General features: G+C 35.1%; 1 protein-coding gene across 1 annotated transcript; it reads left to right on the top strand.

The window, feature by feature from the left end:
- Positions 1-10310: 10310 nt before the first annotated feature.
- On the top strand, positions 10311-16352 carry LOC113360861 (probable S-adenosylmethionine-dependent methyltransferase At5g38780). The gene is made up of 4 exons (XM_026604300.1): positions 10311-10423; positions 10584-11027; positions 15351-15593; positions 15688-16352. The coding sequence occupies exons 1-4, from the start codon at positions 10358-10360 to the stop codon at positions 16048-16050; spliced, it is 1116 nt and encodes a 371-aa protein (XP_026460085.1). The 5' UTR covers positions 10311-10357; the 3' UTR covers positions 16051-16352.
- The last annotated feature ends 443 nt before the right edge of the window (positions 16353-16795 follow it).

The raw sequence follows: 16795 nt of genomic DNA, 5'->3' as shown, positions 1-16795 counted from the left end.
TCTTCAGTCCGTTCCATAGTGTCTTGGTCGACTTTTTTAGTTTTAGTCCTACACTGTGGTTGCTCTTACGGCATATACACCACAAAAAGAAAGTAATTTTTGGAGGAGTCTTGAGCTTCCATGTGAAGAAAGGAATACTTGTCGGAACTAAACCGATCGGCTGCAGAAGAAACCAAGAAGCAATACTTGGACCAATAGGGAACTTAGAAAACCACGAAGAAAAATTTGTCCCGTATTTTTCCTCATAGTCTTACAAAGCATGTTGAGATTATTATCACCAATAAAGAAGAATACTCATCAATAACACCAATTCTGTAAATGTGGCTTTTGTTGAAATTAATCTTCATTAGCAACTTGAAAACCGCCCAGAAGGCCTCGAGATTGACCTTTGTTTATTAATCGAGTTAAAGCTTCTTAACCAGCAAGAACGTTGTAGGAGCTTTAGGGAATCTGATCGTCGGGTAGCTGTCATCGTCATCATCATTCATCATCGGAGTGGAACCGAAATCATGTTGGCCAAGCTTCTTATGCTTCTTAGCAGCTAACTAGGACGGTGTTTGCAGCGACAATCATCATCTTTCAGCAAGCATCTTGGCTGCGATCCTTCTGAATCATCGTCCAGACGCCTTCGTATTCGGATTTTTGCAAGGCTTGCTTCATCGGCATCAGTCTTTGTTTTATCAACGCTGGACTTGCACTATCATCGTTGTATTTTTCACCATCGTCGTCGGACTTGAGCCGGGCTACGCTGCGGTTACATAGTGGCTGTACTGCAACGTTGGACTTTGGCACATCGTCACGAAACTTCTCATCATCATTGGGCTTGGCATCTTCGTCTTCCGATTGGGCTCATCGTGGAAGGACTTTGCCTCTCCATCGTCATCAGGGGTGATCCATCGTTGTCGAGCTTTTAGTTGGGATTCTTTGATCATCGGCATCGGAATCATCTCATCGTTGCATGCATTGGAATCACGAGCTTTTACATCATCGTCGCCAGACCTTGCATCATCGTCAATGGACTTCGATCTCCACAGTAACATCATCGAGTTATGCGTCAGGTTATATATTCTTCATATTCATCATCGTTGGCTTCCTCCAAGCATCGGCTTTGCAGCAACCCTGGACTGGATTGGAGCTATCATTGGTTGGGAGAGTCGGTGTTATCATCATGTTGGATATGGATGTCTTTAGGTCCTTGTCATGGGATTTGAGCTATGCGTCGGGTAAACTGAGTTGGAGCGAAGACTTCGAACATCGTCCCAAAACTCTGTCATCATCGTTTGGCTTTGGTGTGCTGATGTTGTTACTTTATTCTCGAACTGATGCTCCCTTCGTCAAAAGAAGTTGGTCTCCCTAAGCTGAACTGCAATTTCTCTTGGGCATGATTCCCTCGTATCAGTGGTGCCTAACTTGATCTCGTATCAGATTCGTCGTCTGGATTTTCATTGTTCTTCTTGGTATGGTCGGTCATCAGAACTAGTCCATCGTCACAAGCTTATCTTCATAAGCATGAGGACCGGAGCTATCACCGGAGCTTTGGATCGAAGCATTATCTTCTTAGCTCCTTTGTTGGGATGCTGGTACAAAGTAAAAACTGGAGCAAAGATTAATCAAAGGCCTACTTTTAATTTTATTAATTCATAAAAACTAGGAAGTAGGATAAGATACTACTTTCTCACAAGATAAAGTAGTTTGACTAATATCCTGACATCCGACGAAAATTTTATTTAATCTGTAATCTGAAAAAACACTTTTTTTTTTTGTATTATTGGGCTAAACAATGTGAGATTTAAATGAATATTCATTAAAAAGTGACTTACTCCGTCCATTTCCAAATCTTGAAAAATGCAGAAACTTTCATTTTCTTTCCCCTTATAAATAAAGCAAGAAATGAAGGGAGACATAATCTCGATTTTGATTCCATCAGTAAAGTAAAATGGATTGAACTATTTTATCAAACACCTGCTAGGCTAGTTTAAAAGTTCAGTTCAAAGCTTAATCTTCTATTTTTACCAAAACCAAAACTAGCAGCTGCGGGACATTTTTAATTTACTTGATCAATTGACACATTCAATACCACACGCAATTAAATATAGCTGAACTACAGGTGCGCAAGTTTTGGGTAGTAACCAAGCACTTCTTTTGAAAGCAATGATTAAAAGAAAATCTCGATCAAAGAAGTAGAATAAACGAAAATTAATTTCAGAAAGTTAGTAAAGAGCTTAAAAAGATATTAGATCTAAGACGGGTAGAATAAATTCTTTACCCATAGCTTGTTTCTAGCGCCAAATTATTACTACCACTTTTCTAGTAGACAATCAAATGGACAAGATCATTGGACCTTGATTCAAATCATAAAACAACAAACAAAGATATGGAAAGAAGATATAAGTGTAAGTGCAAGAAAAATTAAATGAACATCGACACAAAGGGATTAACGTGGTTCGGCAAAGCCTACATCCTCGGGGATAAAGGAACAATTTATTATTTATCTCATCTGTTACATATGGTAAGATTGGAAATTCATTCAAGAAGATGTCGAAGAAATATCTTCATATCTCTTTGGTAAGGGGTATCTTCATTCATGAATTTATGAAAGAGATATCTTCATATCTTTTTGGTAAGGGATATATTCATTCATGAAGATATGAAAGAGATATCTTCATATCTCTTTGGTAAGGGATATTTTCATGAATGGGGATATGATGTTTATGGGAAAAATATCTTCTGGCAGATTACGCTTCTATCCTTAACTTAGGATTGAAGCTGTGTTGGGCTGATATACACTACATTAAATCTAGGTTTTCCTAACAATGAGTTTCCTAACTAAATTTTTTTTGGTAACTCAAATGGTCCATTATAAATCTAGTAACTCATATAAAGGGTTAGCAAATTAAGAAATAATTACCATAATTAGGAATTATCTCATAAAAACTAAATAACTATTGAAACTGTGAGATCATTAGTTATACATCTCTAACACATTCTACACTAAATCACTATTACTAATATTCCTACCCAAAATCCATGTATACCAAAATCCACCCCATCTTTATAACTCTTTGTCATTTTTAATAGTAACACAATTTTACATAGCTAACACATTGATTTATTTTAAAATTGAGAAAATGTAAAATAAAATTATCGGATTTTATAAATTTTTTGTTTGGAACCAATTTAAGTTTTAGAACCTTAGAATAATTATTATCCCGGAACCAGAAGATATTGGGAACCGCAACCTAACATAGCTATTTTCCCAAATCTTCCAAGGACCGAAACCACATCCGACACAACTCTTCCAACCATTACACACCTGAAGAACTCGATCATCTTTCTTCCTTTATATCAGTTGAACTCAAATCCGTTTAATTTTTCTCCCCCAAATACCGATCTGTAAGAGATCTCTAGCCATGATAGTTGAAGGAATTAAAGGATTAAATCTCAGCAATCTTGCCCAATTTTTCTAGAAAGTTATCAATTACAGGTTGGTTTTCTTCCTCTCTTTTTTTTGTTGTTTTAAGATGGTGATTGCAATTTAGGTTTCTTTTAGTCGGTTTTTCTGTTGTGAAAAGAACCCATGATTAAAAATTTCTTCTGTAACATCGTTCACGTTGTAATTTAGTTTTGAGCTCAAATTGTTTGTTAAATTGTTTGAATGGAGCTGAAATACTTAAATTTAAGTTCCCATAACTAGTTCTTGTTTCAATTTTTATTTTAGGGATTGAATTTTGGTTTGTTTAGTGCGGGTTTTTATGAGATTGGGTTTTTTATTTTTTTCGCGTGTGTGTAGAAAATGAAAAGTTCTTGAGAGGGTAATGTAAAAATTATGAATGTGTATACCGTTTCTTCATCTCATGCATTCAGATTTCTAATGCACTTTTTTAACCTATTTATGCACACATTTGGTTTGTGGGTGTTTTAATTTGCAGGTAAGGGGTCGAACTGACATGGTTACTAGAGATTGGGAACTCAAGAGAAAAGTTCACGCACACTTTGCCGCTCCATTAAGTACAAGTTGGTCAGACTTCTTAGCTGCCTTTGAATTTCGTGCTGAACTTTTGGGTACACATTACACTAGGCGTCCATTGATCTCTCTTCTATTTACGTCCATTATGGGAAATGTAAGAAGTTACTTTCCGCTGACGGTATGAAAACATTGTCTTTAGATGATCATTTTGAGTCTCAATTTGCACCATAAAAATATAGTATCTTGCAGAAACATAGTAATACAACAAGATTCATGTAGACCACTACTTTATATTGCTCTACTGTGTAAGCGAATGTAGCAAACATATATAGAAATCTCGTAATTTTGAATCAATCGCGCATGACCACTTCGAGGATTTCTATCGTCATGGGTTCAACTGGCGCTTGGGTTGGTAAGCCTTCTCACTCCTTGGTGTCTTTTTGGTGCCATCACACTTTCTCGTAATTCTCTGATATTTGAACTCGTCTTAGGATGATATTACTACATTGTGCTGCACCAAATTGAACGTTTGGGATCAACTAGTTAGTGAATCAGCTCCGTGCTTATTGACCAACTTGTATGAATTATTTATTATCCCCTGACTGGTATTCTGATTTGACTGTTGTACTTCATCTTTAGGAAGGCAGAAGGTTGCTGCAATTGGTATTCGGGTATCGCAGTCGATAACTTACTATGGTCTAGCACTAAATGTTTCCACAGACCTTCGGGACATAGCCTCATGCACTAAAATAATCCATGAATTCTTATATACTTACTTACTGCTCTTGCTGTTATGTGTCATGTTCTGTGCACCACATTACAGTTCTTACTGTTCCGCGTCACTAAATTCCTCTAAGTTCGTTATTATGAGCTTTCTTATAAGGCCTTATAAGATGAAAAGGACAGCCACATTGTAATTGTACCGTTAACATTTACGCAACTGGAGATTGCAGTTAGCAAAAAGAGGGTTTCTGAACTTGGTACTTCTGGAGATTTTATTTTTCTTTTATCATTCTTTAGGTTTTGTATTAATAGAGAGTAACACATTGCTTTTCAATTATATTTTCTGTTGAAGATACTTACCGGAATCCTCCTACAAGATCTTGTTGACATTGATGTCTTCCGCGATGCGAATAAGGTCATTGATTTCCTTCAAAGCAGGGTAACTCTTGGTGTGCAGAACATATCCAGGCTGAAAAAATCAAAGGTGCAAATTATTTCTCTTGTTCTTTGTTTGGCTTGTGATATTTATTTAGGTGAAAAGGCCATCATCTTTATACTATGCACATTTTAGTTCAACATTATCTAATGATTTTTAGAAACTTTAAACCTGCACGTAGGTTTTATATTCTCATATCCATGGTGCTGGATGATATTCTTTGGGCAATAGTTCTTAATGACTGTTATTTGTCTAGGTCAATAGATTCTTGTAGAATTTCTTTTACTGTTTTATATTCCCTTCCAACCTCTGTGCTAAATGATCGTTTTACTGTTTTGTATATCTCTTCCGGCCTTTGCAGCCTTTTGGTTTCATTGGTCTTGGGGAGAGTGGTACTAGTGGTGAGTGAGTGAAAGAGAGAGTGGTGAAGGTGGTGAGAGAGTCAGTAAATGGTGCTAGTGCACGTTGAGTGGGTGAATGAGAGAGTGGTGGTGCAAATGCCTCCATGGGAATCTGTACTTGGGGTTTTCAGCATCTAATAACTTTACCTCTAGTAGTATTGTTCATACTGTAGTATTTTTCAACAGTTAGTAAAATCATAGATTTATGAATCCTGTCAATTTGGTCCAAAACTATCTATTCGGCAATATGAGTTATCGACATCAATCCTGGTGCAATAGTTGATATGATTTTGAAGTTCTATATGTCCAAAGGTTAAAAATACTGTCCAAAGGATAACAATTCTAAAACTTTCTGCTGAATGTTATGTTTCAGTTTTCTCTCTCACAATTTTCCAATTTCTCTTCTGACTCACTATGTGCCATGAGTGACTAAACTGCAAATCACTTTTTCGTAGGGGTTTCATGGAACTGCGTGTCCGATTGACTTTTCCTTTCTTGGTTGTCTGTCCAAGTGATTAAATGTGTTTGCAGTTGACAAATTTGGAAGATAATCATATAATTCTTTAAACTATACATGTTTGAATACTAATGAATTTGTGGTGCAATGGTAGCACGTCTGACTTCGATGCAAAAAATGCGTGTTCGATTCACGCCAGGTTCACTCATTTGCATCTTTCATCAACGTTTTCTTTGTAGTGAAAATTATATAAATGTGTGAAATTGTGTGTGCAGTTTATATGGAATGGTAACGTGTTTCAGTAATGCAAATTATCTATAAATATACTAAATGATTTATTGCCGATCAGATGCGCATTTTCTTGTTTAGTGTGCACTTTTGCCTAATATAAGACAACTAAACTATGTCATCTGATAGCATGGCAATCTGCTATTTAGTTAAAAGATTTTGGTTTTTAACTAATTTGTAAGAATTTCGTAATTGTGTATAGTAAATTGACATATATTTTGTCAATATAGTTCAAAATTTAGTAATTTACCAATTTCTTCAAATTATTCGTAACTATGTCATCCGATAGCATGGCAATCTTCAAATTATTCGTAAGTATGTCGTAATTGTCTGCAAGAATTTAGTTGATCTCATACCTCAACAATTGATATGTGACTATATGTACCAATATCTTCAAACTTCTCGTCAATGGTGCACTTACATCTAATTCATTAATCTCGTTCGATTTAAACTTCCTGTTAGAATTAAAAAGTCGGCCTCATTGATCCACAATTTACTTATCAATTTATATATGTGAAACTTATGTCGAAATCTTGTTTGTTGTAAGTTCGATTATGGAAACTTATATTTACTATTCACCAGGATAATCCTCAGTTCGATTTTGAAAATCTGGTATATATTATTTTCGAGAGCAATATTTATTTCGTTGTAAGTCAAAAATACATTTTCAGACGAGTGCGGTAATTTCTAATATTGAAACCTTGTTAGTTACATCGGAGTCGTAAACCTACTAATATTTGCAATATTATCCTTAATGATCTCTTTCACTAAGTTGGAATGTTTACCGGAACCCTTAGTTATCGTAATTAGGATTTGAAATTTGTGAATTTCATTTCTCATTTTCTAATTCAATCTTATATATTATTCGGATTTATATATAGTCGAAGGTCGATAACAATATTCGAATTTATTCTAATTTATATATATATTATTTAGAATTCTTTCTTATCCAGAGTTGCTAATAAAACTGAATGCCAGAATAGGGTTTATTTAAAGTTTCGGGGAATATTCCGAAGGAATCTTACCTGTAAATGGATGGATTCATCGTTCTTACTAAGTATCTGACTTAATGTAGTCCGCTCACGGCCAGGTTTCAATCTCCGAGCCAGGTTATGGATTGTATCTTACTATTGTCTGAGAGGTTTGAGGCTGTAAACCATGTCCTAATAGAGGTGGCTCTTACTGGTTCACCATGATGCAAAGCGAAAAGCATTACCCAGTAGATATTTAGCTCAAAGCTGTAGGGAAGAGTCAGTTAAGTTCTCCCTTTTAGATTACTTACTTTCAATAGGACCAAATGCTTGCAATTCTTAAAAGGCTGGAAATTATTTGAGAAGGTGGTCATAAGAAAAAGCAAATGTGTAAGAACTAGGTCCTGCAATCTTTCCCTGTTATTTATACCCTTGAAGTAATGTATGTGTAGTTTTTAATTTCTAGTTTGTCCCACATGTTATTTCAGGAACCTGTGTTTCATGTTACAAACACGTAGCAGCTAAGAAGGAAAAACCAGAATCTTGCTGCTCTGAATCGGATTTGATAGTGACTCCGAGAAAGTGAGTACCTTTTCTTTTTGTGGGTTTGTTTATTTTGCATTTAAAAGATGTTATGTTTGATAAAAGTTTGTCTCTTAGATGCTGCTACATCTAAAAAGGTTGCAGCTCCTTTATCTAATAATGGAAATTTCAAGAAGAAAACGAATCAAGTACTGATGATAGTTCAAATGATTCAAGCTCTGAGGGTGTGAGTTTTTCTGGACCATTTGTAATATATAATAAGTTCAGTTTTCATTAGAACTATAATCATTTGAAAAAAAGAAAATCCATTGATGCAGCAGCCAGTTGCAAAGAAAGCTGCTCCTTGCACCAGCAACAAAGAAGCAAGAATCCAGTGATGATGACAGTTCAGATAACTCGTAAAGGTTACATAGTAAGTAGATGGTGTAGTAATTTGAAAGTATCATGAGTTTTTGTATGTTGGGTTACGTATTTTGTATGCTAATACATATCAATACTTGTTCTAATGTAGGCACAAATGAGGGAACACGCTGGGCACTTAGATGAGAATAGTAAGCAACAGTCCATTACTCATGAAATCTATGTGATTGTATTACCTACATGCCGACATTAACTTGTAAGAACTATATGAAATAGTCATTGACATGTGTTCTAGTTTCGTGTGAATGCATTATGAGAATGTATGTGGTGATTGACAACACTGAGAAGAGTCTAGTGTATTTATATCCATCTTTATGTGTATGTTGTATCAGATAAGGATAAGACTACACCTAACTTCTTAAAACAACTGTGCAGGTACTAGAAACATCATCACCTAGTGCTATTCTGATGCCCATACAGATCAATCTTTGAATCCTTGCGTTATTACAACTCCATCAAGAGGAACCAGTTCACAATGTCAATGAAGAAGTCCTCTTGCAAGTACAATTGAAACACCAGCACTGAGCACATCTTTAAGCTAGGGGTAGAGGTAATTTCGACTGATGATGTTGGAATACCAGTAGATATAAAGCAGTATAGCATCTGTCTAGTATATGGCACATGAACTAAATCATTTTTTTAACACCTGAATGTCTTATATGTGTTTCAGCCATTCAATTTGGTGAATGATTACACTGTAAATTGTTCCTGAATGTATTGTAGTTTCAGAAATAAGAATGGTTACAGTAAGTTGCAGTGTCAAAATTTGAATTTTAAAATATGGATGACCTGCCTGGCATTCCCAGGTGACCGGAACTGGCATTCTCAGGTGACCGGCTTCAGGCGAGGATCACCTGAAAGTGCCAGTATTTTTTTATTAAAATCTAACGAATTCCTAACGTAGAAAATGAGTTAGACTATTTTGAAAAATAAGACACGTGTCATCTCTTTATTAGTCACTTGAACTGTTATACAGAGGGTTAGCAAACATTATAACACAATCTCTACATTACAAGTAATTATGAAGTGTAAAATGTCAATAGTTAGGAAAAAAATTGTAATGAAATGCGTGTGTTAGGCTATTTAAGTTTCCTAATGAATTAAAAGCGTTAGATAAAATACTAACACATTATATAACTGGCTATGGGTAATCATTTTTCTTAGTTAGGGAAATTAGCTCTAATTTTTTTGTAACACTTTTCTTCTATAAGAAAATCTTTGATTTGGTGTAGTGATAGTGTGCGCTGATGTGTAATTGCATCCTATTTCAGCTCACGATCTCACTCCACGTGTCAAGTCATTTTTTGGTGTATACACGGATTATATCCAAATGAACAACCGTGAAAAAATCATACAGTAGCCAATTCATAATTTGATATGACATAAATAACAAAATTGTTTAAGCTATCAGTGAAGTAAGCTATCGGAGCATAACATACGTAATCAGTGTGCATGTCAAAGACGCTACTGTACTCAAAGCAGACTAACAAACTCCGAAATCATTAGCAAAGTTTATGTGGCAAATTATTTCCCACATAAAGAGGAGGGATTCCCTCATACTTTTATTATCACACTATCTCATACGTTGAGCGTTATTTTTATAAATAAAAACCAAACTGTAATGGATTTGAAGCAAATATTTTGGGAATATGTTCCTCTTACCAAGTTCTACATATCCACTAAATCCGGAATATTCTAGGATGGGTGTAATTTATTGATAGAATTTCTCTTTTGGGATAAACACATTAATTTTAAGTCTCACAACAGAGATAATGATCGGTGATATAATATGTAATAGTGGTCAATACAATTGGACCATCTCGTACTATACCTTCCTCTTTAGTACATTACCAAACTCATAATCAACAAGTGAAAATAACACTGTCTTGTTTTGTCAATGAAAATGCTGAATCAATCATTGAAATCATTTATCGTAAGATATCATGGGGATTTTGAACCATTTGTTCTTCTTATGGATGCACTCCACACATTTATATAAATATTGATGACTCTTTTTTTTTTTTTTTTTTGAAGGTTAAATATTGCCTATAAAGTGCAATGAAACAGCATCATTTTTTTTCATCTTTTATAAGCTTTAATATATAAAAAAGAAAATTCTGAGAGCTAACTAGCTACTAGTGTGTGTGAGAGATGGAAATTACCAGCATGAATGGTGGTGATAATCAGTATAGCTATGTCAAATACTCCTTACTTCAGGTATACATAGATTTTTACCCGGTGAGAAATTTCCAGATTTCTCAAGGTTGGTTAATTATTTTTGGTGATCCGACGTGCCTTATCCGTGTGTAGTTAATTTTTGTTAATAATACAGTCATTATATATGCTTTATTTTCACGTTTATATTCATTCATGGCAGAGAATAGGGGTGGATTCGTCAAAGGTGATGATTGAGGAAGCAATTGCAGACAAGCTTGACATCCAAGACTTGAAAAACTCATTTGAAACCTTCCGCATCGCGGATTTTGGTTGCTCTGTTGGCCCCGATACGTTCATCGCAGTGCATAATATAATCCAAGCCTTGGATCTTAAATACAACTCTCGATACCATCAAACTGCCGGTGGCCTTGTATCTTCTGATAACACTACTACTCCTGAATATCATGTCTCATTCAGTGACAATACTTTCAATGATTTCAACACCCTCTTTGCGTCCCTTCCAGAAAGAAAATACTTAGTTTCAGGCGTACCGGGGTCTTTCTACAATCGTTTATTTCCACGTGACTCGCTCCATTTTGTTCACACATCTTTTGCACTTCATTTTCTCTCAGGGGTGCCTAAAGAGGTAGTAGATATCAATTCTTAATAAATTATGGGTATCGAGGGTTCATAGATCGGAAAACAGAAATCAAAGAAGACAATGTTTAAAGTGGTTCGGTCACTGACCTACATCCACTGAGAAACCCCGTAGGGTGAATTGGATTGATCTCCAGGCTTGCTGGGATGTTTTACATTTACAAGATTGATCCTATTTATAGTTGATAGGATATGGACCTAGAAGATAAAGAAACAAACCATATCTTTGACTAGGTGAAACTTATCTATCTACATTAGAGGATTTACTAGCTGACTTGATCCTATAATCTAGAAGGTATTGTTACAGACTTGGTCTATAATGCACCGTATATTCCAACACCCCCCCACAAGTTGGACACGGAGAGAATTGAAGTGTGCAACTTGGACAACATCTTGAAAAGAAACCTTGTAAAGAAACTTTGTATAACGTACTTCGATAATGGTATATGATCTTCTTTCACGGACCATGGCGATTGAACTTTATGAGCTGGCTTTCTCATGTAATTAAAAGCTGCAATTTGATTGTTCTGCTTCAATATCTTCCTCCATATCTTGTACTTGGACTTCGAAGATCACGCTTGAGACGAACTGGATCTTCAATTAAGACACACAATAAAGAGGCAAAACGAGCATCGAACTGCTGAAACAGGTCTTGACTTGATTTTGAAACTTATCTTGATTACCAGAAATGGCAAGAAGTTCGAAAATAGAAAATATTTTCAGAATTGATTTGAATGTTTTTGAGAGAATGAACAAACAAATTTTGAGAACAAGATAAAAACTCAAATAATGAGTAAATAAAAAGAGATGACAGTCCTTCATAATAACAAGATGATGGACGTCTAACTGTTTACGATTATTTTTTTTTCGTGAATGAAAAACAACTTTTGAAAATAAGATCGTAAAAGAGTCTTTGCCGAATAAAGGATATAATCAAAAAACTACTTTTGGAAATAAGATCACAAAATATCATGTATTTTGGGAACGAGGGTAAGAAATAAATGAAGATTTCTTGAAGGAGAACTTCCATAAACCAAAGACCATCATAGCCGATGAAAATTATGATCATGAAAGAAAGCTTTCGTGGGCAGGAGATATATATTGCATCCATACACCCCAATTAATCAAAGGAGTCAAATTACACTTCTTCTAAAGAGAGGAGTACTCCTCGTAAATCAAATTCCTAGAACGAGCCAAGAACTTGTACAAGACACATTGATAACTAACACACATCAAAATTGATGCAATGATGAAAATATATTCTAATTTGTGCCCATGAACTGGAACAACAAGTTTCGATCAGAGGTAACTTGTTTGACAAAGTAAGATAATACAAAGTGCAGCAGTATCAACTAACAAAGAAGGCTATTACTGGCACTGCTGATGCAATATATTTCCGAGAAAAATATATTGGATATACTCCGAAAATATTTTTGGAAACAAAATCAATTTCACATAAACATGGAAATATTTTCTGGTTTGCCAGTGAGGTAATTAAGGGCATATTATAACACATACGATGTTAACAATTTTCATTGACAGAGAAATAATACAAATTTGTATGCGGATATTTTGGACATTAAATTGATTCGACTATGAAATAGTCAACTAGGATTACCCATATATCGGGTTTGCTTGAAAGGATATGAGGATATGAAATCCAATAATGAAAGATCAAGAATTTAGTTCTCGAATAACAAAGAGAACAATCTTTAGGAATGAAAAGTTGACATGATAACACGTACATCTTTTGTGAATGATTAAGATGCGCGGGAAAGTTGAATAAGTTGACCGTAAAATGATCAACTAAGTTTGAGGAATATTAGCTCATAAAAGAACCATATGAGGATATGATTTGATACTCGCAGCTTGCTATGGTAATTAATAAAAGAACCATAAGCTGATTGACATGCACCTTGAATCAAGGTTCCGACATACCGGGGTTTCACAAACCATGTGTTTCAACTGACAGCGAATAAAAATGGCACAAACTGCGACACTTAAGCAGAATTCCATGCCATATGAGATATTCCAATAATTTGGGGAATATGAATGCAGATATGCAAGCTATTTTTGGAAAACATAGATTCCAACAATGTGAATATATGGGAAAATATATTACTTTCATTTGATTGACCAAACGAAACTCTGAAATTTCCGTCGATGATTATTAGCCATGGAACTTGAACTTGGACTTGAAATGACCCATGTAACAGCACTTGAGATCGGATGATGAGAAATATGGTAAATTCAAATTCTTCCACAAATCGTGTACCAGAATGGTAGATGATAAATGAGCAGTTGAACTACTACATTTATGAATTAACTCATAAACTTAGGGGCTAGGTTGATCTTGCATAAAGATCTAAAAGGAGAGAATCGCCCAGTGAAACCAGGTGAAATCATATTTATATCGCATAATCGATAACCAATCATCCGTTTTATTTTGCATCTCCTATTCCTCAGGGAGAGACTTGTGTTGAATATGATCACAATCTTATCATTATTAAGTCTGTGGGTGTAGCCATAGCCGGGAATCACACAAACCCATGTACTTGAGAGCAGTAGCAGAATGATCTTCACGAGGCATAAATGAGTGAAATGGCTTTAACGGGCTTGAATTATACATCAACTGGAGAAGCAAAATGATCTTCATAGAAACTGGTAGTTGCGTCTTGTGGTTGCAAACGGTCTTGAATTGATATTAGGCTTTCAAGAAGGTTTAGAAGAGTGGTACGGACTTGGTTTGATGATTACGAACCAAGACATGACATGATAGACAAACCAATGGTTGTCTAAGAAAATAAAAGGAGAAAATTTTGAGATTGAATTGACTTAATTACCTGGATATTGGAAATATTGGAAACAAGAAAATTTTGATATCCAAAAATGTAGTTGGAATTGTGATCTTGAAAATAAAAGCCACAAGTGCAAAATCAGTGGTGCAAGCAAAAGATTCCATAATTACCATAAAAACTTTAAGGTAAAGAGTGTTGATATTAAGAGAAACATCTTGCCGTGAACAATGGCAAATATTGATAGAGAGAATATTATGTTACCCAATATTAAGAGAGAATATATTTTTTTTGTATATATTCGGAATTAAGAATTTAAGATGGAAAATATGAAAAATATTTCCAAAAAAAATACTGATTACCATAATTCGTCAAGGATGGATATTTAGTTCACATTAAAATGACGAACTAAAATACTTAAGGAATATATGTGATATTATCCAAGATCTTAGTGTTCAACTTGGTAAAAGGTACAAGAGTTTATAGATACCTTGAATTTGATTGTTCAAATGAGAGTGCCGAATGAACAAGGCACAACCAACTAGTTACAACTAGTATAAGATACATTCATATTGAGGAACACAGATGGACGTCAAAGAGAGTTTATGGGAAAGAAAACTGTATCCAAAAATATTTTGAGGAAAACCCATTTTGAATGGATTGGGATGAATAAATCCCTAACAGATGGGACAAGAAAAGGAAATAAACCAAGAGGAGTAGAAGATATGATCACATGGAATAGTTGACCATGGATTTCGAAAATTAAAAGTATCTCGGAACTGTGTTGGATTGAATGTTCTTTAGAAAGAGACAAAAATAGAAAACTGAACTGAATGTTTTCTTGACAGATTGAACAAACAGATAAGTGAAAGAAAAATAAAACACACCGATTGATTTGGTGAATAAATTGAACTCCGACAAACAAGAATAAAGGTTTGCCACAGAGATTTATTTCCACCACAATTGGGAATCGATTACCTATTGAAAAAGATAACTACTAACAATAGAGTAAATCCCAGATATTTATTTCGTCTACTAAACCCTAAGATTTAGTTATACAATCTACATAAAAACCATTGGTGATATGGCCGTGAGTAGTAGATGATGCAAACCGGAAGAAAAACTGATTTGCGATGAAAAATAAAATTTCAATTTTACTGCGGAAGCAATTCGAGCGGATCTCCCCGCTCTGATACCATAATAAATTATGGGTATCGAGGGTTCATAGATCGGAAAACAGAAATCAAAGAAGACAATGTTTAAAGTGGTTCGGTCACTGACCTACATCCACTGAGAAACCCCGTAGGGTGAATTGGATTGATCTCCAGGCTTGCTGGGATGTTTTACATTTACAAGATTGATCCTATTTATAGTTGATAGGATATGGACCTAGAAGATAAAGAAACAAACCATATCTTTGACTAGGTGAAACTTATCTATCTACATTAGAGGATTTACTAGCTGACTTGATCCTATAATCTAGAAGGTATTGTTACAGACTTGGTCTATAATGCACCGTATATTCCAACAATTCTCCTGCATGGAACAAAGGGAGAATTCATTATACAAATGCACCAAACGAAGTTGTAGCAGCTTATACAGCTCAACATGCTGTAGATATGAAAGCCTTCCTTTGTGCGCGTGCACAAGAAATTGTCTGTGGAGGTTTAATGGTAATGCTGATTCCTGCTATTCCAGATGGAACCTCACCTTCTCTCAGCCATCCTGGAATACTCAGTGATCTTTTGGGTTCTTGTCTCATGGACATGGCCAAGATGGTGAGTATTTGGATATTGGATATTAAAATACGTAAGAGCATAACTATATCTTGTAATAAGATCTTTGTAAAAAAAAAAAATTTAATGTTTTCAGGGATTAGTTGATGAAGATAAGGTGGATTTATTCAACTTGCCGGTGTACTCAACATCACCTAAGGAGGTAAAAGATGCAGTTGAGAATAATGGATGCTTTAGCATCGAGCGAATGGAAACAACTCTAGTACCTCCATCAGTGATGGATATTGGAGCTAGTAATATTGCAGAAATATATAACGACCATGTAAGAGCAGTTGGAGAAGGGATTATCAAAGAATACTTTGGAAATGATATCACGGAAAAACTTTTCGAGCTTTACCCTAAGAAACTTGCTGATTCTCTGTCTATCTTGGCGTCGGGGAAGTCTTCTCTATTGTTTGTTCTTCTCAAACGCACAAAGCTACCGTTGCAGAATGAGTAGCATATGTTACAGTCCCTTCCCTATCACCTTACTCTTTTCTGATCATGCAATTTGATCATCATGCATGACCTGATTCTCTCCGTTATCAGCGTGATCACTGGTCAATTCTAGTTTCTTTGTTTGTTTTTCTTTTGGTCTGTATCGTTTTGTGCTTGGCTGCTTGCTAAGTTGCTATTAATCTCCGTGTACGTGCATGCTGGCTTTTCATTCCTCCCACCATAGTGTACGTATTGCCTTGCTTGGAGGGCGCTTGTGGACAATGTTTTAAATTTTATCTTTTTGTTTGAAATAAATAGGAAGTTTTGGACTCGGGTGTGGATTATGTTAATTTTTCTTGAATATTAGAACGGTATCTAAGTTTGTTTTGTCTTATAAGTCAACCTAACCAATTCAAATCTAAGGGTTATTCAACCAATTAAGAGGTGAAAAATTAACGAAAGCAAAAACACTTATTGATAAGCAAAACCAAATAGAAAAATAACATCTATCACATGCAAATTAATAGACTTATTAGTCAAAAAAAAAAAAAGGGAAAATAAACCACGAAAACTTCAAAATAAAACTTGCATTGGAAGAACTATACGGTATTTTGTCAAAAAAAAAAAAACTTTAGTAAGTAGCCATACACGCAGGAATATGACTAAAATCTGATGACCATATTTGAATGATCATATTTGAACCTCTAAATAGGCCACTATATGCACGTCTGCATGATCATATTTGAACGTCCGGCGGTAATGGGTTT

The sequence above is a fragment of the Papaver somniferum genome, chromosome 3 (genome assembly GCF_003573695.1).
Source record: "Papaver somniferum cultivar HN1 chromosome 3, ASM357369v1, whole genome shotgun sequence".
NCBI lineage: Eukaryota > Viridiplantae > Streptophyta > Magnoliopsida > Ranunculales > Papaveraceae > Papaver > Papaver somniferum.
This window is presented reverse-complemented; position numbering and strand designations above follow the sequence as displayed.